The 24473-nt window shown below is 37.1% G+C and overlaps 2 protein-coding genes and 1 non-coding gene across 4 annotated transcripts; 2 read left to right on the top strand and 1 right to left on the bottom strand.

Annotated features, from left to right (window-relative positions):
• Positions 1-421: 421 nt before the first annotated feature.
• LOC112200846 (preprotein translocase subunit SCY1, chloroplastic) lies at positions 422-6018 on the top strand. Of its 2 annotated transcripts, XM_024341851.2 has the most exons (8): positions 423-715; positions 1682-1839; positions 1944-2329; positions 2543-2842; positions 2922-3011; positions 4270-4393; positions 4560-4723; positions 5423-6018. In XM_024341851.2, the coding sequence occupies exons 1-8, from the start codon at positions 555-557 to the stop codon at positions 5651-5653; spliced, it is 1614 nt and encodes a 537-aa protein (XP_024197619.1). In that variant the 5' UTR covers positions 423-554; the 3' UTR covers positions 5654-6018. The 2 variants fall into 2 exon arrangements, with proteins under 2 accessions (XP_040374471.1, XP_024197619.1); XM_040518537.1 differs by lacking the exon at positions 2922-3011 and having other exon boundaries at positions 422-715.
• Positions 6019-9491: 3473 nt separating this feature from the next.
• LOC112199018 lies at positions 9492-10544 on the top strand. The gene has a single exon (XM_024340088.1). It carries the CDS (start codon positions 9492-9494, stop codon positions 10542-10544), a length of 1053 nt encoding a protein of 350 aa, XP_024195856.1.
• On the bottom strand, positions 9867-9973 carry LOC112201187. The gene has a single exon (XR_002936647.1). It is a non-coding gene; the product is annotated as a small nucleolar RNA R71 (small nucleolar RNA).
• Positions 10545-24473: the final 13929 nt, after the last annotated feature.

The raw sequence follows: 24473 nt of genomic DNA, 5'->3' as shown, positions 1-24473 counted from the left end.
TAGTGGATGATAGTTTGGGAAAGCAGATGGATAATGCTTATTTTTATATTTTTTTAATCTTTTTTATTTTGTAATTTACAACTTTATCCTTGCACATTTAAACTTTCTTAAACTTTTTTAATATTTGAGGGCTATTTCAGTAAAAAAAAATTGTTTTGGTTAACAAACTCTTTTCTTTTAATAATAGTATAGATTTAAACTTTCTTAAACTTTTTTAATATTTGAGGGTTATTTTAGTAAAAAAAATTTGTTTTAGCTAACAAACTCTCTTCTCTTAATAATAGTATGTAAAAAAAATTTGTTTTAGCTAACAAACTCTCTTCTCCTAATAATAGTATAGATAAGAAAATAAAAAGTAAATATCGAGGAAAATAATGATGCGTTGACGGCAGCCTATTTGTATATGTAATCGGAGTGAGAATCCGAAGTGATAGCGAACACAAGCTAAGCAAGTCTGTCACCAATGAGGGCCACTCGCTTCCGTTAACTAAACCGCCACAACGAACACAAAGGCAGCCAGAGAGGTTCCTTCAATAGTGAGTTCGAGGATAATAATGTTGATAACGGTCAGAGGACCCTTTTGTTCTTCTTCTCCGCTCTGCTTCAACAGCTTCTCTTATCCAACGCTGAAACGTTCACTATGCAAACCCAGATTCTCTGTTCCCAGAAAACCCAACAGCATTAGTTGTTGGAAGCTTGGCGTTCTATCCAACAGGTATGCCGGCCCTTTTCTTCCTAGTTTAATTGGGCAACTGGGTCTTGGATTATGTATGGTCATAATGATTATGAAGAACATACTGCAATGGTTTATGTTTAATCTTTAATGTCAATACACTTTTCTCATAGACAAGTGAAGCAATTAGCTACAAGTCAAATTGCTTATTTGTATGAGATAGAGTTGGCATTCGAAAATGGCATATACTCTCTGTGCAGCCTTGATTATCCAATTTGGTAAATGAAACTATTTGCTGATGGCAATGGCTGACATAATAATTGAGTAGTAAACCCAATTAACTGTCAGTTTTATGATGTACTAGCTTAGAAGACAGCAGTAAGATTGTTGGGACAGACACTTTACCTTGGGAGGAGAGTAGATGGCATATACAACACTATAGTGAAATGAGCGAAAATGGAGATTATTTGGTAGTAAGTCATCTAGAACTGCGAGTATAGGATGAGAACATAAAATTCAAGAAACAGTTTGTATTTGGGTACTTTTTCTCCAGCATTTGTAATATATAGGACTATAGAGGAATCATTAATGTCTATTTTGGGATCATCTAACTACTGATGATCTGTCTATTTCCTTTGTTGGTTGTTTTCATATCAAAGTTCATCATGTTCTTCTAGAAGGCATATTTTGATTAGTGCATCTTTGTCTATTGTATTGTGCAAGCTGCAAAATATTGCAATGAAAATGAACTATCTAGTCCTATTTTACATTTTTACTTTCTGCTTTGTCTTTTTTCTTGCATGAATTTTTAATAGACTCAATCCCACATCATTCCCATTTATTGATTTTCATTTGTTTTTAGTCCAACTTGAAAGAAAAAAAAGAAAAGAAAAATAGCACAAAGCGATAAGCTAATTTATGTAGATATTACACCAGTCTCGAACCCAAGAGTTCTAACTGATACATCTGAACCCATTTGTCCTCTTTTGCTGATAAATTACTTTGCAGCTCTGAAGCCTCAGTTTTTGATCCCTTGGGTATAAATTCAGATGTACATTCTGGTCTAAATGCTACCTTGGATAATTTCCTATGGCTATTTTCAAAACCATTAGAGAGTGCTTCAAGTTCTAAGAAGGAGAAATCGAACTCCACTCGAGGATTAGCAGGTCTGTATCATGATGTGATATCTAATAAGCTCCTTAAATCGGTTCATTTTGCAATTGATACTTCTAGTTTTCAGCGGTTAATTGAGACATTTTGACATTCACAGCTGCCATAGAAGACAGTTCCATTGATTTTGGAGACTTTTTCAAAGGCCCATTACCAGGGAAGTTTCTCATGCTGTTGGGATATCTGGCCTTATCTCGACTTGGAATATATATACCTCTTGGTGGGGTAAACCGTGAGGCTTTTGTTGGAAATTTGGACCAGAACAGTTTGTTGAGCACTTTGGATTCATTTTCTGGAGGCGGCATTGGCCGACTTGGTATATGTTCACTTGGTATTGTTCCCTTCATCAATGCCCAGATTGTCTTCCAGCTCCTTGCACAAGTATATCCCAAGTTGCAGGATCTTCAGAAAAAAGAAGGTGAAGCAGGAAGAAAGAAAGTTCTGCGGTATACACAATATGCTTCGGTTGGGTTTGCAGTAGTCCAGGTTAGTGAGTCAAGCCTACTTTTCTTGAGATTTAGAATGGGCTTACAGTTCACAAGTTTTGAGTGTTAGTATATTCTCAATTAGTGCATTTATTTATCAAATGATTTTTCTGGTGACAAATTTTATACAAGTGACAGCATTTGGCACTATTATGGCTATAAGCATGCTTATATATGCCTTTTGTTTTTGTTTTTTTCTTTTTTTTACTGGAAGGCAATTGGCCAAGTATTCTTCCTTCGCCCATATGTCAATGACTTCAGTACGGAGTGGGTTCTCTCATCTGTGATCTTATTGACTCTTGGCTCAGTATTGACAACATACATTGGAGAACGAATCTCAGACCTAAAACTTGGGAATGGCACATCTCTTTTGATATTCACAAGCATCATCTCCTACTTTCCAGCATCTGTTGGTAGGACTGTTGCACAGGCATTCCAAGATGGTAACTATGTTGGACTCGCCACCATCGTTGCCTCCTTTTTTGTGTTGGTCCTTGGAATTGTGTATGTTCAGGTAAATGCTACTTTTATTACAAAGATCCCTTTTGTTGATGTGGAGCAATAATTACAATTATCTAAACAAAGGTTTTCAGGAAGCAGAAAGGAAAATTCCAATTAATTATGCCTCAAGGTACACCAGCAGAAGTGCAGGTCCTCAAAGGTCTGCTTACCTCCCCTTTAAGGTCTGTACTTCAGTTTCTTCCTCACTTTCCAAAGTTGAGAGTTACAGATGCTTTTGTGTTCATCAAGCTAATTATTAGAAAACACTAGTCTGAACATACTTGGGAACATTTGCAATCTTCATCAGTGCAAACTGATATCATATCTTATGAAATAGTTCGCCTCCAAAGTTCAATGGAGATGCAATTTAAGTACTGACACCATATGCTGTATGGGTCAGAACCTAAAAGGACCTTTGACAGCATAACCATCGGCCCTCTTATAGTTGGTATTGACCAGAATTTAGATATAGTCTATCCGCGTTACCTGATATATGTCATACTACTTACAAATGTTGCAAAATATGTGTGGTCTACTAGTACCTCTTACTTGCACATAAAAGTAATCTCAATACCTGTTTTCTTTATCCACGTTGCCTGATGCATGTCATACTACTTCTTACAAATGTAGCAAAATATGTGTGGTCTACTAATACCTCTTACTTGCACATAAAAGTAATCTCAATACCTGTTTTCTTTAGGGTCTACCCGCGTTGCCTGATATATGTCATACTACTTCTTACAAATGTAGCAAAATATGTGTGGTCTACTAAATACCTCTTACTTGCACATAAAAGTAATCTCAATACCTGTTTTCCTTCGCAATGTAATGGTTCTTGACAAAAGATAGACGATAGAACAACTGGAATAAGACAGTATTCATATTTTTTGTCTTATGAAGGTGACATCTCTTTCATAAGGGACTATTTAACTCCTCTGTACACAGAATACTTGAGTCAATTCCCACTGGAATGAGACAGTATCCATATTGGTGCGTATTAGTTCTGACTTTCATTTAAAATAATAATCTTATTTTAATTATTCGTGGAATATTAATGCAAAATGAACATATGTATGTTGTTTAATATTGGATATAGGCCTAGAAACCATTCAAAATAAATGAAAGTCATGGTCATTAGAAATAACAAAGTTTTGTTTCTTTCTGATCTTTCCAGTGTTTTTCCAGCACCCTAAATTTCAGACATTTTAAAACTATAATCATCAGCAATAATAAAGTTCTGTTTCCCATATTACAAATATGCCTACCTTCATGATGCTTTTACTTACAGAAATGCTTTTCAGAAGCGCTCTCCATTCTGCCCTTCCTGTTTGGCTTATATATTTTGTACTTTACATTGTATATTGCTTGTATTGTATTAAGTTATAGTGACCATATACAATTTATTTCTACTATTTCTATCTATCTAACTCAACTGTGCAGGTAAATAGTTCTGGAGTAATGCCAATAATATTTTCTACATCATCATTAGCTCTTCCTGGCACTTTAGCACGCTTCACTAGTTTAGCTCCATTGAAAACGGCTGCAGTGGCTTTAAATCCAGGGGGTAAGAATTGCAATTTCTATTGCTAGTAAAGATGTAGAGCTCATAGGTAATCAATAAGAACTATATATTGCCTTCATTTCAACTCACATGATTGGCTTGAAAACCTGCTACATTTTCCACAATTCATATTTTCCTTGTGTACAACTTAACAGACAAATCCTTGTAGGTTCATTCTATCTCCCCACCAACATCCTTTTAATAGCCTTCTTCAACTACTACTACACTTTCCTACAATTGGATCCTGATGATGTAAGTGAACAGTTGAAGCGCCAAGGGGCATCAATTCCACTTGTACGGCCGGGTAAAAGCACAGCTGCATTTCTTAAGACGGTAATTTTCTTCTTTGTTAAGGAAAATTTGTGGTCAATTATTTGCATTATTGAGTGGAGTGTTTAATCAGCTGGCTTGATATTCTTAGCCATACATAACCTGGTTTTGGGAGTTATGCGAAAATAGTGGTATATTGTTGTTTGAAGTTGAATCGATTTATCTTATGAACACGTAAAGTGGCTCAACCTATCAACCCGTAGTGGTAACTAGTAAGAATGTGAACATTTCTAAGCCTCTGGCAGTGTACAGTGGAAATTGGAAAGTCTAATTAATTGCCCCATCAATCAGCTGTCATAGTCATGACTCATGCTACACATATTGGTTTTTTACTGTATCAATCAGTTATTTGTTCATGGCTTCAGGTTGAGTCTCAAAGCATACACACCCTGCTGATCCAATTCAACTTTCACTCAGAATATTGCTAAATATATTGCTCTCCTAAGTTTTCTCCTTACTTCAAGGGTTGGGTCTCAAATAATATTTTTTACATTTCCTGGTGCTTCAAATAAACTTTCACGGAGAGAATTGCTAAATAGGATGTTGCTTCCAAGTTTTCTGATATGTTATTTCTTTCCTTCTGCAACTCATGAGTTTATCCTTGGATTTCTATCAGCATGCTTGAAGTTTGGAATGAAAGTTAAATCTTGTTAGCTTCAATTTAACATGGATTTTTCAACATGCTTTTGTGTTTGATCACAGGTTTTAAGTCGAATATCAGTTCTAGGTTCAGCCTTTCTAGCAATCTTGGCTGCTGGTCCTGCTGTTGTCGAACAAGTCTCACACCTTACTGCATTTCGGGGATTTGCGGGTACATCTGTTCTCATTCTTGTTGGTTGCGCAACTGACACTGCACGTAAAGTTCAAGCTGAGATAATTTCTCAGAAGTACAAGAACATAGAGTTTTATAACATTGACAAGTATGACCCATAAGAGATGAGAAGCTATCCCCAGCAGAAAGGTTGGGTTATATATATGCAAAGGAAGCACGTAATGGGATAGGGCTCAATATGAAGTTATGAACAGATTTTCATACGTTAGGTATGCTAAGTTGGTCGGTCATGTGCGAGGTGATTCTTCAGTTTTCTGAATGTACATTAATGGACATAGAGATCAACTGAAGCTTGTGCCTATTTTTATTGATAAGATGTTTGTGAATTCATTCCGACTGGTTGCCCAATTACTCTTGTAGTCAAAGGGGAACGGATATGAATTTGCCTTGTTACATCTTTCTTCCTAATGAGAAACTCGCAAAAAATTTTGGTCTTGAAATGGAAAACAGTCACTAGTTCCCCCAAGCATCACATAGTAGCTTCTCTGGAGGGGACAGCACACCTCATCTCTCTGGAGTTATCTCAAATTCAATCTCTCCTCGATCGTTGTCGTGGTGACATAGTCTCTAGTCACCGGCAAGTAACACTGTTGAAAATATATACATCCCACATGGAACAAATAGAACCTTGCCTGTGGATTTATTAGGGTTTGGACCACTCCATTCATTGTCAATTGGTTTTGAATGTGAACCCCAAATTACTTTATCATGGTATCAGAGCATGTGTTGAGAATATATACATTCCACATGGGAAAAATTGGACCTTGTCTATGGATTTATATAAGGGTTTGGGCCACTCCATCAATTGCCAATTGGTTTTGGATGTGAACCCAGATTATTTTATCAAACACCAACCAGCCAGACTTTTCGGCGATTTAGATGCCATAGTGAAGTTTAGAGTCTTACAAAATCTACAAAAAGATCTACATGACAGTGTAGGTTAGTTTGTATTGTTTTACCTAGCAAGGCGTATGATAGGGTTGAATGGAGCATCCTTGGGGCTATTTTGAGGCAGTTTGGATTTGCGGAGGCTTGGGTTAGAATGGTTTTGAGTTGTGTTAGCAGAGTATCGTAATCATTCCTAATTAATGGGAAGCTAAAGGAAGAATGAGGCCTTCACGTGAACTCAAGCAAGGGGATTCCACTAGGTTGGAAATATTTCGGTTCGGGCTCGGGCTCATAGAAATTTTGGATGGCCCGACCTGCGCCCATTCCTAATTGCGGCTCTAACCAGCATAATGCCCAAGTTAGAGAGTTGATTGTGGCCCTAATTGGCATAATCGATACAATGAATGGATAACTTGTTTAGTAACCCTAACTGGTGCTAAATACAGGACTCAACACATACAAGAATTGCATTTGTGAGATTGACATCCATGTTTGAAAGATAGTGTGAATTACCCAACACTCCCATGTTCCCATTAATTTAGAAACTCAAATTTAATTTTCTTGTTCAATAACTAGTAGTGTTGTTTTACTTTTGGTTTTGCCACTGACTTAGAAATTCAGAATTCAAACTTCCACAAAAATTCTACCTTCATTGTGTAAAACCCATCGGGTTTGTCTATAGTACTTTAATGCACCGATACATTAAGTAGACTAGCTAAATACAGAGGTAGACTAATTTGAGATTAAGTCAAGGTTGTCTACTTATGCATGGAATCAGTCTACATCTATATCAAATCTAGTTTACTTGATGTATTGGTACATAAATGCACAGTAGAATTTTCTTAACCATTTAGGCTACAAGTTAGTTGCTTTGATTAGGCTTGGTGTAAGCTAAACCGAGCATTGCTAAGGCTTGGTGCCCTCTGTGAATAATTTATTTTATTTTTCATTGTATGCATTTGAGTTGTCCTAGAGCTGAAAACCTAGGTTAGATCCCAACACCTAGTCCTCGTGCTATGATAACTAAGGTCTAAATAATTCTCTTACTTGACACGATTCGTATGCTTGTGAGTATATGAACCAAGTCAGTCCCTCCAAGACCACATGAAACTAGCTAGTGAACAGAATGTTGGATCTACATTAGATCTCATCAGGATCGCCCTATCTATCCTCTGAGGGGAAGTTTGGCTTCAAAATCCGGTTCAAACAAGAGAAGTACTCCGTGTTAATTGATAACTCATAATTTCATACATTTTTATACCCTTAAATGTAAGATTCTAGGCTTAGTTCTTATCATTTTTGAGTCATTTACTTTGTGTTTGTGTTTTGTAGGTTAAATTGGAGAAAAGAAAGATTTGGAGCTTAAAATCAAACGCAAGATTGAAAGGGTACTTGCTATCCTGAGTGTCCAGAATTGTCTCTGCTTTGCGTCAACTTCACAGATTAAACTGTACCTTCTCACAAGGAACTAGCAGCCGAGCCTTATACCATTGGAAAGATAAGGATGTTAGCTTTCTGAGGAATTTTACGGAAGTGGATTCGCATTCTTGTGGAGCAAGTTATGATGATTTTAGCGAACCTAGTTCGGGAAGGCAGATTCTGGCGGATTTTCGGAATCTGACTTGTGAGGCCCAAGTCCGTTGTTCTTAGCACTTGAATAGAACAAGGCTGAACGTGTTTGATATATTTGGAGTAATTTCTTGCATTGACTTTAATAACCCTGCGTTCCTTTGGAGAGAAGAAAGCTATTCCAAGTTGGACTAGAAAACCTAAGGAGCCCAAGTCAAGTAGGATTTGGAAAAGAGAGATATAGGGCAGAAAACCGAAGACGTTCAGATACACAAGAGACAGCCTATTTTCGCAGAGAACAAGGAGAAGAGAAGCTCTCACCATCGCTGGTTCCGAGTTCCTCAATTCTTCCATTGTTTGTTTCATGTTTTCTTTGATTCTAGTCATGTTTTTCATAGTTATGGATTGCTAAATTCCTAAGCTAGGGCTGAGATGAAGCCCTTAGTATGACTATTCTACTTATTTAGTTGGTTTGCTATTGAATTTCTGGATTTCTATGTTAAACTCTTAATCACCGTTTCAATAGAACTTTTATTCAAAATCTTTGCTCGGGATCAATAAGACCTAGGTTTTGTTTATGAGTTATTTGGTTGGAAAATATGATGCTTGATCAATGAGTAGATGTTTTCTAGGGTACCAAAAGATAATTCAATCTTGTGATTAAAGAGTTGTGAATTAAGAATACAAGTGCTTGATCATAGTCGATATTCTTGTTTGCATGATCTTCTAGTTCTTTTGTGCTTCATGGAGTTGAACATGTTTGCTTGAACCTGATCATTAAGTGAAGTAAATTATAGTTTGGCTACTTGAGTTCTATACATGATCAATAGGTTGGAATTCATAGGTTAGAAGAACTTGGCATATGTCTGGGATCAATAAGGCTTATGTACGGAAATCTTTAGCATGATATCTAGGAATTCAATGGTTATCAACTAGAGAATAGGGTAGAAGTATTAGGTGGTGGATTCAATGCTTTAGCATCTTCATAATCTGCTTTCTTTAGAGTTTAAATCTCATTGCTCATTCTTGTTTTTAATTTCAGTTTTCCTTTCTTTAATTAAACCTCAATCACATCATAAAAATCAGTTTGTTTCACTTAAGTAAAGCACACTTGTCATTGCAAAATTGTTTCAATCAGTCCTTGGGGGAATGACCTCGTTCTTGCACATCTATCCTACAATTGAATCGTGCACTTGCGAGTACTAAATTAAAATTGACAACAAGTTTTTGGCGCCGTTGCCGAGGACTGACTTAATTCAATTTGATTTGTCAGTTGTGCCATACTTAATTTCTGTATAGTTTTTTTTTAGCTTTTCTTTTCTTTTACTTATTTTTTGTTTATTTTTCTTGTAGGTTTGAATTTTGTTTATGCAAGGTCGTCGATCCCAGAATTTAGATATCATTGTATACGATCCGGAGATTGAACGAACTCGTAGAAGACTTTTAAGGCAAGCAAGAACTCAAGCACAAGCTGCGGTTCCAATGGCAGAAGATGAAACAAAAGCATTGAAGGAGTTCACGGCTCCAACTGCACTCACAACATCATCTTGTATTGTTGTAGCTCCTATTCCTGTAGGAGTGCGTTTTGAGATTAGACCAGCAACAATCCAAAGCTTGCCTAATTTTTATGGGAAGACAAATGAAGACCCTTATCTCCATGTGGAGGAATTCAAAGACATATGTGGGACTTTTCGGTATGAGATATCAGATGAGCAGATCCGTTTAAGGCTTTTTCCTTTTTCATTGAAAGACAAGGCAAGAAAGTGGCTAAGCTCTCTTCCCCCTGGGTCCATCAATACTTGGGATGATTTGGTTAAAAAGTTCTTGTTGAAATTCTTCCCAGCTAAGAAAACTAATGCTCTCCAAGCAGAAATCTTTGGCTTCTCTCAACCCGAAGGAGAACCTTTTTATGAGAGTTGGGAGCGTTATAAGGATTTATTTTTGAAGTGTCCTCACCATGGATTTTCTAAACCCCAAAAGGCTCAATTTTTCTACAGAGGTTTGAACTCCCAAAGTAGAAGTATGGTGGATGCTACAGTTGGTGGAAGCTTGATGGGAAAGACGGCAGATGAGGCAATTCAAGCTTTTGAGACTATATGTGAAAATTCGCAGCAATATGATCCTTACACATCAGTGCCCAAAAGAGGAGGAATATATGAGATTAGTGCAAATACTAAGTTGGAAGAGCAAGTTGCAGCCTTGGCGAGACAAATGAAGAGTCTTACTCCTCTATTAAATAAGGCTGCAAGGGAGACATGTGCTTCATGTTCAAGTATTGCACATACCACAGAGGCTTGTCCCGAAAATTTCTTCCAAGATGAGCAAGTCAACATGGTGAATAACTATAGAAGGCTTGTGAATGATCCTTTTTCAAATACATATAATCCAGGTTGGAGGCAACATCCAAATTTCTCTTATAGCAACAATAATCAAGTGCAGATGCCAAGGAATCCTCCCATGCAAAATTATCAAGGGCCGGTTGAACAAAAGAAACCATCCCTTGAAGAAACCATGCAGCAACTTGCACAAAATTAGATGGAATTTCAAAAGGCGAATGCTCAGATGCTTCAAGCTATTCAAGAGACCAAGAAAGAGCAGCAAGTTCAATCTCAAGCTATTTCTAAGCTAGAAGTTCAAGTTGGTCAGATTGCCATTGCTTTGAATGAGAGAGAACAAGGGCGTTTACCTAGCCAAACTCTTGCTAATCCAAGAGGTCAATTTGAGAAACATGAGCCTATGAAAGCTGTGATCACATTGAGGAGTGGAAAAGAAGTTGATATAAAAGTTCGTAGTCCAAGAGATAAAGAAGAAGTCAAACGGGGAAACCCAGAAATTAATGAATCAGCAGAGAAGGAATCTGCAGAAGGATTGAAGCTGCAACAGCAATCCCGAAAACGTACTGATTCAAACCCAGCGACTTCTAGCACCCCAGAAACGACTTTACGGTCTACTTCAGAGTCTCAATTTGTTCCCAAACCTCCATATCCACAGTTGCTTCAGAAGCCAAAGAAAGATAGGCACTTGACTGAGATTATGGAACTATTTCGCAAGGTGCAAATTAATATTCCTTTGCTTGATGCTATTAAACAAATCCCAGCTTATGCGAAGTTTTTGAAGGAGTTATGCACTAATAAAAGGAAATTTGAAGATCATGAGAAAGTGTTGTTGTCAGAAGAGGTCAGTGCTGTAATTCAAAAAAGACTCCCTCCAAAGTTGAAGGATCCGGGCAGCTTCACAATCCCTTGCACAATTGGTGATCATTATTTTGAGCGTGCTTTGATGGACTTGGGTGCAAGTGTGAACCTGATGCCATACTCTCTATATTTGAAATTAAAGCTTGGTGACCTGCAACCAACATCAATCACCTTGCAATTTGCAGACCGATCAGTCAAGAGGCCAAAGGGAATTGTTGAAGATGTGTTAGTGAAGGTTGATAAGTTCATATTGCCTGTAGATTTTGTCATTCTTGAAACTGAACCAGATGCTTATTCAAGTGAGGATGTACCAATCATTTTGGGTCGCGCATTCATGGCTACTGCTGATACCATAATTAAAGTAAAAGGTGGACTTCTATCTATGACAGTTGGTGACATGTCCGTGGAGTACAAGATTTTTGAAGCTGGTCGACGTCCCTCTGAAGACGGTAAATGTTTTATGGTTGATTCAATTTCTCCTATTACTCATGAATCTTTTGTTTTGAATTCATCTCAAGATCCCCTTGAAGTATGTTTGACACAATCTGGAATGGATTTTGATGCCAAGAAAGAGGTTGATGAGTTAGAGAAGCTTCTTAATGCTGCACCGGTTTTTGAATCAAGAAAGTGGAACCAATTTGAGTCTTTGCCTCTGTCCACAAATAAAGTTGTGCCTTCCATTCAGCAAGCACCGAAGTTAGAGCTCAAGCCACTGCCTCAACACTTGAAATATGTATTTTTGGGTGAATTTGAGACACTTCCAGTGATTATTGCTTCGGACCTTTGTGAAGAAGATGAAAAGAAGTTGTTGCAAGTTCTTCAAGCTCACAAAACAGCGATTGGATGGACAATTGCAGATATTAAAGGTATAAGTCCTACAATGTGTATGCACCGAATCCATCTTGAAGACAATATGAAGCCAACACGTGATGCACAAAGGCGTTTAAATCCACCAATGAAAGAAGTTGTACGTGCTGAAATTTTGAAGCTTCTAGATGTTGGAGTTATATATCCAATTTCAGATAGTCAATGGGTTAGTCCAGTCCAAGTGGTGCCTAAAAAGTCAGGAATAACCGTTGTGAAGAATGAAAAAGATGAGTTAGTGCCTACAAGGATGACTACGGGTTGGAGAGTATGTATTGATTACCGAAAGCTCAACACCGCCACACGCAAAGACCACTTTCCATTACCTTTTATTGATCAAATGCTTGAGCGATTGGCGGGTCATAGTTATTATTGTTTCCTTGATGGCTATTCAGGGTATAATCAAATTCCTATTGCACCAGAGGACCAAGAAAAGACTACATTTACTTGCCCTTTTGGTACTTTCGCTTACCGGAGAATGCCTTTTGGATTGTGTAACGCACCGGCTACTTTTCAACGGTGTATGATGAGTATTTTCTCCGACATGGTGGAGCGATTTATTGAGGTATTTATGGATGACTTTTCTGTTTTTGGTTCTTCTTTTGATGATTGTTTGCTTCATTTAGCTCTAGTGCTCAAAAGATGTCAAGAAACCAATCTTGTGCTAAATTGGGAGAAGTGCCATTTTATGGTCAAGCAAGGTCTTGTGTTGGGACATATTGTTTCAAGCAAAGGCATTGAAGTTGACAAGGCAAAAGTGGATTTAATTACCAATCTTCCTCCACCAACAATAGTAAAGGGAGTGCGTTCTTTCCTTGGCCACGCTGGATTTTATCGGCGTTTTATGAAGGATTTTAGCAAGATTGCAGGACCCTTGAGCAATTTATTAGCAAAAGATGCAGAATTTGTGTTTGATGAAGCATGTCTAGAGGCGTTTAATAAGCTCAAGGCCCTCCTAACTTCAGCTCCTATCATAAAGCCTCCGGATTGGAACTTGCCGTTTGAATTAATGTGTGATGCGTCGGATTATGCAGTGGGTGCAGTTTTGGGGCAGCGTATAGAGAGGCTTCCTCATGCTATTTATTATGCTTCAAAGACTCTAAATGATGCTCAGCTTAACTATTCTACCACCGAAAAAGAGTTGCTGGCGGTTGTGTTTGCTCTAGACAAGTTTCGGTCTTATTTGATTGGTTCCAAAGTAATTGTCTACACTGATCATGCTGCCCTTAAATATTTACTTGCCAAGAAAGATGCGAAGCCTCGACTGATCCGTTGGGTTCTTTTACTTCAAGAATTTGATTTGGAGATAAAAGATAAAAAAGGAAGTGAGAATGTGGTTGCAGACCACTTGAGTCGATTGGTGCATGAAGATGATGAAGTGGACTGCCTTCCTTTGAATGAAAATTTTCCTGATGAACAATTGTTTTTGGTACGTGATTCTCCTCCTTGGTTTGCTCATATTGTGAACTTTATTGTTACTAAAAAAATTCCAGATCATTGGAGCAAGCAAGAGAGGGAGAAATTTCTTTCTAAAGTGAAGCATTATATTTGGGATGAACCATATTTATTCAAATATTGCCCAGATCAATTGGTTAGAAGATGTGTACCAGAAAGTGAGTTTCAAAGCATTCTTCGTTTCTGCCATAATTATGCTTGTGGTGGGCATTTTGGAGCCAAGAAAACAGCGGCTAAAGTCCTTCAAAGTGGCTTTTATTGGCCAACATTATTCAAGGATGCTTTTGAATTTTGTTCTTCATGTGATCGTTGCCAACGAATGGGTAATATTTCTAAACGTGACATGATGCCATTGAGTAATATTTTGGTGGTTGAATTATTTGATGTTTGGGGAATAGACTTCATGGGACCCTTCCCTCAATCCTTTGGCAATCTCTACATATTGGTGGCAGTGGATTATGTATCAAAGTGGGTTGAAGCACTTGCTTGCAAGACTAATGATCACAAGGTGGTACTTTCTTTTCTCAAAGACAATATTTTTGCTCGTTTTGGCACTCCTAGAGCTATTATAAGCGATGGAGGATTACACTTTTGCAACAAGCCATTCGCATCACTTATGAAAAAATATTCCATCACTCACAAAGTGGCTACACCTTACCACCCTCAAACTAGTGGTCAAGTTGAGATTTCCAACCGGGAAATTAAAAATATTTTGGAGAAAACAGTTCGCCCGGATAGAAAAGATTGGTCTCAACGTTTGAATGATGCTCTATGGGCGTATAGGACAGCCTATAAAACTCCAATCGGCATGTCGCCATATCGCTTAGTTTTTGGGAAGGCTTGTCATCTTCCGGTAGAGTTGGAGCACCGAGCATATTGGGCAATCAAGCACTACAATTTTGACATGAATGCAGCCGGTGAACAGAGAGCATTGCAGTTGAATGAGATGGAGGAAATTCGTAATGAGTCCTATGAGAATGCCAAAATTTACAAGGAGCGCACCAAGAGGTTTCATGATAAAGTCATTCGTCAAAAGACATTCGAACCAAACCAAAAGGTGCTGCTATATAACTCTCGGCTGAGACTCTTTCCAGGAAAGTTGAAATCTTGGTGGATGGGTCCTTTTCTGGTTACAAAGGTGTTTCCCCATGGAGCAATTGAAATTAAGAACTTGAGGAACAACTCTATATTCAAAGTGAATGGTCAACGTCTCAAACCTTACTTGGAGACATCTTTTGACACCCATGAGCAGCATGTTTCCTTCACTGATCCTCCAAATGAATGAGCTTAAACTTGGTCTGGCTGAAGACATAAAACTTAGCGCTTGTTGGGAGGCAACCCACTGATTTTTGGAAGAAGAGGAGTGCGTGTTCAGCAAGAATGCGGCTTCTAATTGTGCTCACATCTGCTACCTTCATACCAGGGACGTTTTCTAACTCTTTTCTTCTATTTTCGTAGTTCTTTTTCATCCATTAGTTGTGTTGGTAGTGTTCTGCCCCCTTACTGTTATTACTACACTGCTGTTTTATATTCGGGGATTGCAGCATGCACTTCAATCCTGCGACTGATTTCTTCCTCACATTGCGGACAATGCACAATTTAAGTTTGGGGGTGGGGTTTCGTATTTTTTATAGGTTTCGTATTTTTTATATTTTATTTTAGGTCTGTGTTTGGTGTTAAAAAACAAAAAAAAAAACAAAAAAAAATTAAACAAAAAAAAATTTGCGTTTTTCATTGGGTTTTTAGTTTTTGAGTCTTAGGGTTCTTCCAAACACCATGATGAGCATGAACTTCTTACGGATTGATATTATGGTCTCAAGATGATAGCAAGCATGTATTGATTCATGATTTTAAGTAATTGTTAATAGATTTTTATGACCATTGTGCTCAGCTTGTCTTGCATTGATGGTTAGATTGGTGTTATGATTGAAATTTGATTAATGCATGCTAGGATGAGCTAAACTTGATTTTAACCCTTGTGAGAATTTGAGCTTATGTATGTGCTTTTCTTTTCCGAGTGAATTAGAATAGATCATCCTATTTTCTTGACGTGGATTTTGCATGATCTCATCTTTTATTCATCTTGGTTGAGACTCGGATTCGACTTGCATATTTTATACAAGGACAAATGCTAGAACTTGCCCCAAAGCCTCTTGAAGCGTATGGTTGAATTGCATGATGGATGGGAAAGGATAAAGGCACTAGGATTAACCACCAAAGCCAAATAAAGCCTGTGTCCTTTTAACGCACACAAGTTGTGCAACCCCCTAGATAAACCCCCTTGAGCCTACATTAAGCCTTTTCTTTTGTCAACCACAAATTCCTTACCCTTTAACCTAGTATAGCTCTATCTTGACCCTATTCTAAGGAGTTAGTGGAGCAAAATTTTCAGAGATTCATTATTAATTCAAGGTATTTTTGTAAGTAAGTATGGGGGAATGTTATTGTAAATGTCGATCCAAGGAAGGAAGAAAAAAAATATTAATGGCTATCGAAAAAAAAAGCCAAAGAAAAAAATCGAAAGTGAAAAAAAAATAGAAGAATTTCCTTGGATTCGAGAAGTTGTTTTATTATATTGTGGTGTTTAGAATGAAGCAAAGGCCCAAAAAGATGACATCCGGCCTTAAGAAAAAGTTTCTTGCTTCATGTGTTTCGAATTTTATTGCCTTGAGGAAATTCATTGAAGTTCTTATCTCTCTACATTATCATCTTAGTGCTCTACTAAATTTCCTTAGAATTTTTGTGATTTTCCGATCCTTTCTTTCTTGAAACCTACACCCATAGCCCCATTACAACCCTAAATAAAGACCTCTTTGATCTTTGAAGTTGTGCATTCGATTTGTGGAGACTTGTGTAGAGGGGTGAGCATATGGTGTCACTGGCCTTTCATCCGAGTTTTGGCATTCCTTTCATGAGATCATAAAAAAAAAAAAAAATTTCAGAAAAAGCTTTTCTTTCTTGTTGTCATATGTGAGCTATTTGTTGCCCTTATACATCATTCCTCTCACATATAACTTGAGTGAAAATGTAAGCTTATGCCATAGTCAGAAAATCATGAGTGGAAAGAAATTGAGTGCATCCTTGTGAGAGATTGAGTTGACACTTGTTTGAAACATGAGGAAGTTGAGTTTCTTTTGTCGCATTGCTTTGATTGTCCTTGCACTAAATTTTGAGCATGATGGTCATCAAAATAGATTAGCTTTTAAGTGAAGTTGTGAATTTGATATTGTGCTTGCTCGAATCTTGACTGACCATGCTTGTGGGCAATATGAGTTCTCTGAGATGTTTGGAAGACATTAGGTCCATGCTTTGAGTCATATTTATTTTTCTTTTCTTGTTTGCTCGAGGACTAGCAAAATATAAGTTTGGGCGTATTTGATAACTCATAATTTCATACATTTTTATACCCTTAAATGTAAGATTCTAGGCTTAGTTCTTATCATTTTTGAGTCATTTACTTTGTGTTTGTGTTTTGTAGGTTAAATTGGAGAAAAGAAAGATTTGGAGCTTAAAATCAAACGCAAGATTGAAAGGGTACTTGCTATCCTGAGTGTCCAGAATTGTCTCTGCTTTGCGTCAACTTCACAGATTAAACTGTACCTTCTCACAAGGAACTAGCAGCCGAGCCTTATACCATTGGAAAGATAAGGATGTTAGCTTTCTGAGGAATTTTACGGAAGTGGATTCGCATTCTTGTGGAGCAAGTTATGATGATTTTAGCGAACCTAGTTCGGGAAGGCAGATTCTGGCGGATTTTCGGAATCTGACTTGTGAGGCCCAAGTCCGTTGTTCTTAGCACTTGAATAGAACAAGGCTGAACGTGTTTGATATATTTGGAGTAATTTCTTGCATTGACTTTAATAACCCTGCGTTCCTTTGGAGAGAAGAAAGCTATTCCAAGTTGGACTAGAAAACCTAAGGAGCCCAAGTCAAGTAGGATTTGGAAAAGAGAGATATAGGGCAGAAAACCGAAGACGTTCAGATACACAAGAGACAGCCTATTTTCGCAGAGAACAAGGAGAAGAGAAGCTCTCACCATCGCTGGTTCCGAGTTCCTCAATTCTTCCATTGTTTGTTTCATGTTTTCTTTGATTCTAGTCATGTTTTTCATAGTTATGGATTGCTAAATTCCTAAGCTAGGGCTGAGATGAAGCCCTTAGTATGACTATTCTACTTATTTAGTTGGTTTGCTATTGAATTTCTGGATTTCTATGTTAAACTCTTAATCACCGTTTCAATAGAACTTTTATTCAAAATCTTTGCTCGGGATCAATAAGACCTAGGTTTTGTTTATGAGTTATTTGGTTGGAAAATATGATGCTTGATCAATGAGTAGATGTTTTCTAGGGTACCAAAAGATAATTCAATCTTGTGATTAAAGAGTTGTGAATTAAGAATACAAGTGCTTGATCATAGTCGATATTCTTGTTTGCATGATCTTCTAGTTCTTTTGTGCTTCATGGAGTTGAACATGTTTGCTTGAACCTGATCATTAAGTGAAGTAAATTATAGTTTGGCTACTTGAGTTCTATACATGATCAATAGGTTGGAATTCATAGGTTAGAAGAACTTGGCATATGTCTGGGATCAATAAGGCTTATGTACGGAAATCTTTAGCATGATATCTAGGAATTCAATGGTTATCAACTAGAGAATAGGGTAGAAGTATTAGGTGGTGGATTCAATGCTTTAGCATCTTCATAATCTGCTTTCTTTAGAGTTTAAATCTCATTGCTCATTCTTGTTTTTAATTTCAGTTTTCCTTTCTTTAATTAAACCTCAATCACATCATAAAAATCAGTTTGTTTCACTTAAGTAAAGCACACTTGTCATTGCAAAATTGTTTCAATCAGTCCTTGGGGGAATGACCTCGTTCTTGCACATCTATCCTACAATTGAATCGTGCACTTGCGAGTACTAAATTAAAATTGACAACATTAATGTACCTTGGATCCACATCTCAAGGTCAGGAATGATAAGCATTTTCGGGTGGTTTGTCACTGTAAATTCATCGGTTTGACTGCTGGGTCATACACATATTTGGACAACATATGAAATGAATGTATAGATAACTGGATATATAATTTTGTAGTAGCATAGTGTTGGGCAAATATATGTATACATAGATAGATGCACACACACACACAAAGGTGCAATTCCTCGTGCCGTTAATGGCATCTATAATTTTGCATGAGACTTTATTGTCATCTATTCTAGAATTTCCTATGGCGACAACCCTCAGCTAGATGAGATCACCACGTTTCAAAAACCCAATACCACATACCAGACCATCGATTCAAACCATTGTTTTTACAAAACCACATGTTTCCAGGATCACCCAGCTTTTTATATAAATAGTCCTAAGCTCAGTAAATGCTCAAATATTCCATAATCTCTCATTCTCTTATAACAGCTATGTTCTAGATTTAGAGTTTGAAGATTTTCTTAATCTCAAAGATGAACATATAGATGATGAGAAAATTGAAAAGGGCATATGAGAAGTACAATTCAAACATCGAATCAATAATTTACTAGAGGTATTAACCCTTTTATAATATCACCACCCATTTTTTACTTACTTTTTCTATATAATTCACTAACTCGTGTTTAATCTATAAACAGATTCATATACTATCGTGTGTTAATCAGGCCGACAAGGTGAGATATTCGATCATATGCAACCTTGAAATTATTTATACGTTTATGTATCTGAAATATCAGCTGAACATTTTTTCTTGGGCAATCTAAAGTATGTAGCATGTAGATCCTTAATAAAACTATTCTAATTTTTATTTTCTAATTGGTACTTCATTATGTTTGCTTATAAAACATTAATCATTGAATAAAATTAGTCATTTATGTTGTGTTAATGCTTGTTCAATTAGCAATTCCATGTAACAATCTATCTAAATACCATCTTTCACGCACATAGGATGCAAGTGCATAATTTTCAGAATACAAATGTACTAAAACTGGTTTTCTATTATCAAGTTCACCCTTGAAAGTTTTCAACATATTGTTTCTCAATAAATATTAAGCATGGCAAAAAGATCAAAACTGCTGCTCACCTAAGGAATAGTTTTACGGGGCTGTCACATGCAATAAATTCAAGGCTGAAATTTTAACAATTTAAAACTGTGTATGTATTCATAGTCATCAACTTGTCCGTTACAGTCTTAAAAAATTATCCCTTTGGTTTCTTGTTCTCTACTTTTTCTGATATAGTTAAATTATTAGGAGCCGTGACCACTTACCCAATTTTAGCCCAAAAATTGCCCACTTACTCCACCAAGAGTTTTTTAACCCCATTTACCCAATCTAATAGTGTTTGACAACATTGCCCTCATTTTAATTAACAAATTACACTCATATCTCTCTCTCCTCCCCCTCATCGATTTCTCTCTCTCTCTCTCTCTCTCTCTCTCTCTCTCTCTCTCTCTCTCTCTCTCTCTCTCTCTCTCTCTCTAAGCCACCACGCCCACCACTCCATCGTCGATGTCGGCCTCCACCGCCGCCGCTCTGTCCCACCGTCGAACCACCAGAGGATGACGCCATCCAACTCCATGATCCCAACCCCTCTGGGCTTCGCCAGTTTTGTTTGTCAGATGTCCGCGAAGCTCCGAAGCTCCACACCGGAATTGAGTCTCGGCTTCGCTTGCAGGTCTCGGACAACGTCAAAACTGTGGTCTATTGGGGGGCAATAGACAGATTATTTCCCCCCAATAATTTCTTAACTGTGGTTAATTAATCACTGAAATTAGAGTTTTGATAAGTCTTATGTTGTTTTGAGTTTATTAAAGTACAATAATCTGTCAATGATAGAAACTGGTGATTTTTGGGGTGGTCTATTGGGAGGCAATAGACAGATTATTGCCCGCAATAATGTATTAACTGTGGTTCATTTATTACAAGTCATTTCAACAAAATGCTGCTAGATTCATTAACCAACATAATTAGGTTTATTGGGGGGTCATAAAAAGTTTATTGCCCCCCAATATTTTTTTTTATAGATGGTCAGAAGTAACTCAGTTTGGTTTTAAATTAGTTTACAAAAGTATAGGTATTCAAATTCAATACTTGGTGAATTTAAGTCCACAACGAATTGGCTTTTTTTTTCACACTCTCCACTTCACTTGAACCGCTTCACCCTAGGCCTCCCGGGTGGCCTCTTAACCAGAATAAATGCACCTAACAACAAAAGGATCACCCATATTCATGCAAAAAATAACAAAACAAATATATTATTGCCTTGCAATAAAAAAATTATTGCCGCCCAATAATATATCAGAAACACCAAAACACATTAGAAGCAGTCTTTAACACAAAGGAAAATATCACTGAACACAATTATAGAGACTTTATAACAATTAAGACACATTATTGCCCCCCAATAGGAAGATTATTGCCCCCCAATAATCTCGACTCCGGTTGACGATTTTGCCCACAATTCCAGTCGTTTTGCAACAATTCCGGTTGACCGTTTGCCTTCACACTGATTTGACTCCGATTGCAACAACTCCGGTTGCAGCTCGAGACCGGAGATACAATCAAATTGTGATTTTCGTGATGATCAGTCCCCGGTGAGAGAGACATAAGCAAATTGAAGACGTATCGATTCTACTAGCAGTCGTCAATTCCTTTAGAAGGTCCAACCCGGCCTCGCCGAGCTTCTCAGTGACGAGGACCGTCGGCTTGGCGTCGAGCTTGGCCGCGGAGAGCACGACGACGAGTTTCAGCGAGGCAATGGCGAGAGCCGGCGTCGTGGGCGACTTGCTGGAGGGATGGAGGGAGGGAGAGAGAGGTCCGACGTCATCTGGAGAGAGAGTGACACTCTCTCTCTCTCTAAGTGAGAAAGAAGGAGAGGGTAAAAAAGTCCCCCAAAAAAATAAAAAGAATAAAAAAAGAATTAATTGGGTATTAGGGAAATAATCCCTTAGAGTGTTTTGGGTAAATGAGGTTAAAAAAATGTTAGTGGAGCAAATGAGCAATTTGGAGCCTAAAATTGGGTAAATGATCATTTCCTCAAATTATTATTGGTTATGCGTGGTGCAAGAATATGTTCAATCATACATCTAAATTGTTATATTTTGTTTTTTTACCCTTGAAAAAATCGTAAGGCTTATTAATGGTTTTATCTACCTTATTGGTGTTTTTTTTTTTTTTTACTTTACCTTATTTGTGGTTGGATAAGAATACTAAATAGTACATCAAGCAAGTTGTACTTCATAAGTTGAAATTTTGATGCTTCTTGTTGTCTATATTACATGTTAATACTATTTTTTACCTAGTGGGTAGGTTATATAATATTTTTTTGAGATAAGTATCTGAAATTTTATTGATCAATTTCGATTATTACAATCGTACATAATGACATCCAAGACTAAAGCCAGAGTTTGAGCAAACCACTCAAAATAAACAATTAGCTAGGGTATATCTAGCTTTAAATAATTTGTCAATTAATGAAAGAAGAATGGTTTGTAATTAATCTCCAACCTTGCTTTGCAAGCATAGCTAGTTTATAACACCCATTCCACCTTCTACTTTAGTAAGACAGATCTTATCCCACCAATGCCAATGAACCTCCGTTTTTCATATGTATCACCTTAAAGAGTAGGGTTCCCTTGTCTAATACCCCTCGTATGTGTTATGTAACCAAAAGGCTCCCTTTTATGAGAATAGAGTACCTAACAGTAGTCAAGTAGTTCATCAAAATCTCAATCCACTTTGAAGCAAAACCCATTTTCTAGCAAAATAGCTTTCAAAAAACTCCATTTTAACCTATGATATGCCTAATAATGTCCAGGTTCAATGAGAAAAATCCATTTGCCTGTCTCGGCAACTTGTGCATCAAGTGAGCCGGCTCTGTAGCCACTAAGGTATTATCTAACATCAAACGTCTAGGTATAAATGCACTTTGTAGAGGTGAAATAATCGATGGTAGAAATACTTCCAACCTATTTGCCATAACTTTTGAGCTAATTCGATACATCATATTACAAAGCACAATTGGTTTCAACTATGTTAGAAGCACCAATATGGGTACGAGTACCCGGACATGATTCGGTCGGATACGTGGATAAGACAAATCTTAAACGTAATAGGATACGGATACGAGAAGGATACTTCAATTATATATATATATATATTTATAATTAGAAAAAATATATATATATGAAACATAAACAAAGTACTAGTTTATCACAATCAAACATTATCAATCCAAAGGTTCAAATAAAAAGTTAACACAACTAACAGCTACTATCAACTTCATTCAACTTGGACAACATCCTCAAGGTTTTCATCTTCATGATCAACATTAAACAAAATGCCCTCTAATTGTGGTTCATCAAGTGAAAGGTTAGCAATCTCAAGCCTTCCAACATTAGACTCTTCCAAGGAATCAAACTCATCACCCCCAACATCCCACATTTGAGTTGCACTTTCATTGTAATTTGGGCTTCTTCTAGCTAAAAGGTGAAGATTGGTATGCACAAACACCAAATCTTCTGCTCTTTGTGGTGTTATCTTGTTCCTCGTCACAGAGTGAATGAAATTGTAAGTACTCCAATTTCTTTCACAACATGAAGAAGAACAAGGTTGACCTAGAACTTTGAAGGCTATGGCTTAGAGAGATGATGTCGAAGCTCCATGGATAGCCCAACATGTTATAAGCTGTATAATAAACATATCCTTCATAGCATCTCCACTTCCAAACTCTTGCATACACATAGAAAACTTGGCAAATTCTATGTTACCTTTCCTTCGATCATCTTCATTGGCAAAGTATCTAAGGATACAATTTTTCCTCTCCCTTGTAATATCAAATCTTTGTAGGGAGCAACGCGATTAGTATCTTCACCAAGTCATTCTAAACTATAATACCTAGATATAAAATAAGAATAAGTATAATTCACATTACAATCTATGAAAGATTAAACAAACAAGCAAAAAGGGAAACACATGTTATACTTACTCGGGATTCAATGAATGTGCCAAGCAATTGAGAGAAGTATTGCTCTTAGACCAACGAGCCATTAAAACCTTGTACACCGCATCTCAAAATGGAGACTCTTGATGAAGTTTCTTTCTTTCTTTCCTATAGATAGCCTTCTTCACTTGCTCAATCATACTATCCCACCATTCATACACCAAATGAAGAAAAGGCCTATCAGTGTCTACTTTCCTGATCATCTCATAGATAGGCTCAGAAAAAGAAAGGATGTAATCAATGTCATCCCACAACCACTCATCTAATAATTTCTCCCTTACAAATGCTGCATTTCTAACATCATCATCTTTGTAATCATCCCGCTTTTAGATTGATGACCATCTGTTGCAAACCATTTTTGATTTGCCTAAACCTCTTTAGCATGATTAACGTAGATGCAAACCTTATGGGAGCAACCGAAATCAACTTTAAATTGCAATGGTCATTAAACATGACTAATCTCATTCCATGATTTATAATGAAGTTCTTGATAAACACAACATCCTCAGAAGCTGACTGTATCGAACAACATGCATCAAACACATCCGCATTACTTGCAACTAATGAAGGTGCGCAAATATTCTTGACATTAAGATTCAAAGTATGCACTATACATAGTGTCCAAAAAATAATAGGATACTTACTTGCTATCAAGGCACCAGCCTTGGAACAAACAGGAGCATTGTCGATAATCACTTGCACTACATTTTCCCAACCCACTTCTTTAATGGAATCTATATTCAAGTCTACAATCATGAATGAACCTTGAATTCCCCCTCACAATTTATTACCTTCAACATCATCAACAAACAATCATGACATATATGAAACTGAAAATTATAATTTGAAAAACCTAAAACAAAACATGCTTCATGGTTATTGGAAATCAATTTTTAACATCCAAACTTTAATCTAACAAGAATTCGAAACATCCAAAATAACAAAACAAAAATCTGTTTTGAA

The sequence above is a fragment of the Rosa chinensis genome, chromosome 4, assembly GCF_002994745.2.
Source record: "Rosa chinensis cultivar Old Blush chromosome 4, RchiOBHm-V2, whole genome shotgun sequence".
Classification (NCBI taxonomy): Eukaryota; Viridiplantae; Streptophyta; class Magnoliopsida; order Rosales; family Rosaceae; genus Rosa; species Rosa chinensis.
Note: the sequence above shows the minus strand (reverse complement) of the source record. Positions and strands in the feature narration are given on the sequence as shown.